Here is a 1,100-nt window from a genome sequence, read left to right as displayed (position 1 = left end):
TCATCCACGTGGACGACTTCCAGAGCCCCCAGGACCTGGCCAGGTACCTGCAGGAGCTGGGCAGGGACCCCGAGCGCTACCTGAGCTACTTCCGCTGGCGGGAGAGGCTGCGGCCTCGGTCCTTCAGCTGGAACCTGGCTTTCTGCAAGGCCTGCTGGAAACTGCAGCAGGAGTCCAGGTACCAGACGGTGCGCAGCATAGAAGCCTGGTTCACCTGAGGGGCAGCTGGCACTGGGCTGCAGGTTGCCTGTCTGGGATCAGAAATACCTGGGATCTCAACTGCCTGGGGCCTCACTTACCTGGGGACACACCTACCCAGGGATCCACTTACCCGGGGACCCAACTACCTGGGGACACACCTACCTGAGGCCTTACCTACCTTGGGCCTCATCTGCCTGGAACCTCACCTGCCAGGGTCCTTGGTTGCCGGAGACTTCCCTTACCTGAGACTTTACTTGCTGACCTCATTGATGCCAGGAACCTCACCTGCTGGGGACCTCAGCTACTAGGGACTTTACCTGCTGGGGACCTGATACCAGAGACCCTGCCCTACCAGATGTCACCTGCGAGGTCCTCGGCTGCTGGGTCCTTCACCCACCAAGGCACTGCGCCTTGGGGTGACTGGCTCCCTTGGGTTTCTGCCCAGGGGCCATGGCTTGGGGTGATTTGCTTGTGGTGTTGTGTGCAGGTCGACAATGTTGCTCGTTTTCCAGACAAGAATGTTTCGGGGGAAACTGGTGTGTGTCCCTTACTCCGGAACAGGGCTTCTCACCCAGGCCCTTTGAATCCCCAGGGGACTTGTCAATGTCCGGAGACATGTTTGGCCGTCCCAGTGGGGTAAGGAGGACTGATGTCATTTGCTGGGCACAGGCCGGGGACACTCAAAACACCTTACCATCCACAGGACAGGCCCCCCACATCGAGAATGACCCAGCTCCCAGGTCCAGAGATGGAAATGCCTGTTCTAGGATTTTCCATGGCCCTGGAGGTGGGTATTGGGGAGGAGGGACTTCTCTTTCAGCTGGCCCCTGGGGTCTCCAGCAGAGGGGGAGACCTGACCCAGTGGGGGCACGGGGTGGGCCCAAGCTGTCCTCTGGTCA

At 60.1% G+C, this 1,100-nt stretch overlaps 1 protein-coding gene across 1 annotated transcript in view; it reads left to right on the top strand.

The window, feature by feature from the left end:
* LOC103266005 (galactoside 3(4)-L-fucosyltransferase) overlaps positions 1–218 on the top strand; it is an 889-nt gene extending 671 nt beyond the window's left edge. Inside the window, exon 2 of the mRNA XM_021715304.1 lies at positions 44–218. Coding sequence (XP_021570979.1) covers positions 44–218 — 175 coding nt within the window. The remainder of the gene's footprint in view (positions 1–43) is intronic.
* The last annotated feature ends 882 nt before the right edge of the window (positions 219–1,100 follow it).

Source organism: Carlito syrichta, unplaced genomic scaffold, assembly GCF_000164805.1.
Source record: "Carlito syrichta isolate Samal-C Ts95f unplaced genomic scaffold, Tarsius_syrichta-2.0.1 Scaffold306977, whole genome shotgun sequence".
Classification (NCBI taxonomy): domain Eukaryota; kingdom Metazoa; phylum Chordata; class Mammalia; order Primates; family Tarsiidae; genus Carlito; species Carlito syrichta.
This window is presented reverse-complemented; position numbering and strand designations above follow the sequence as displayed.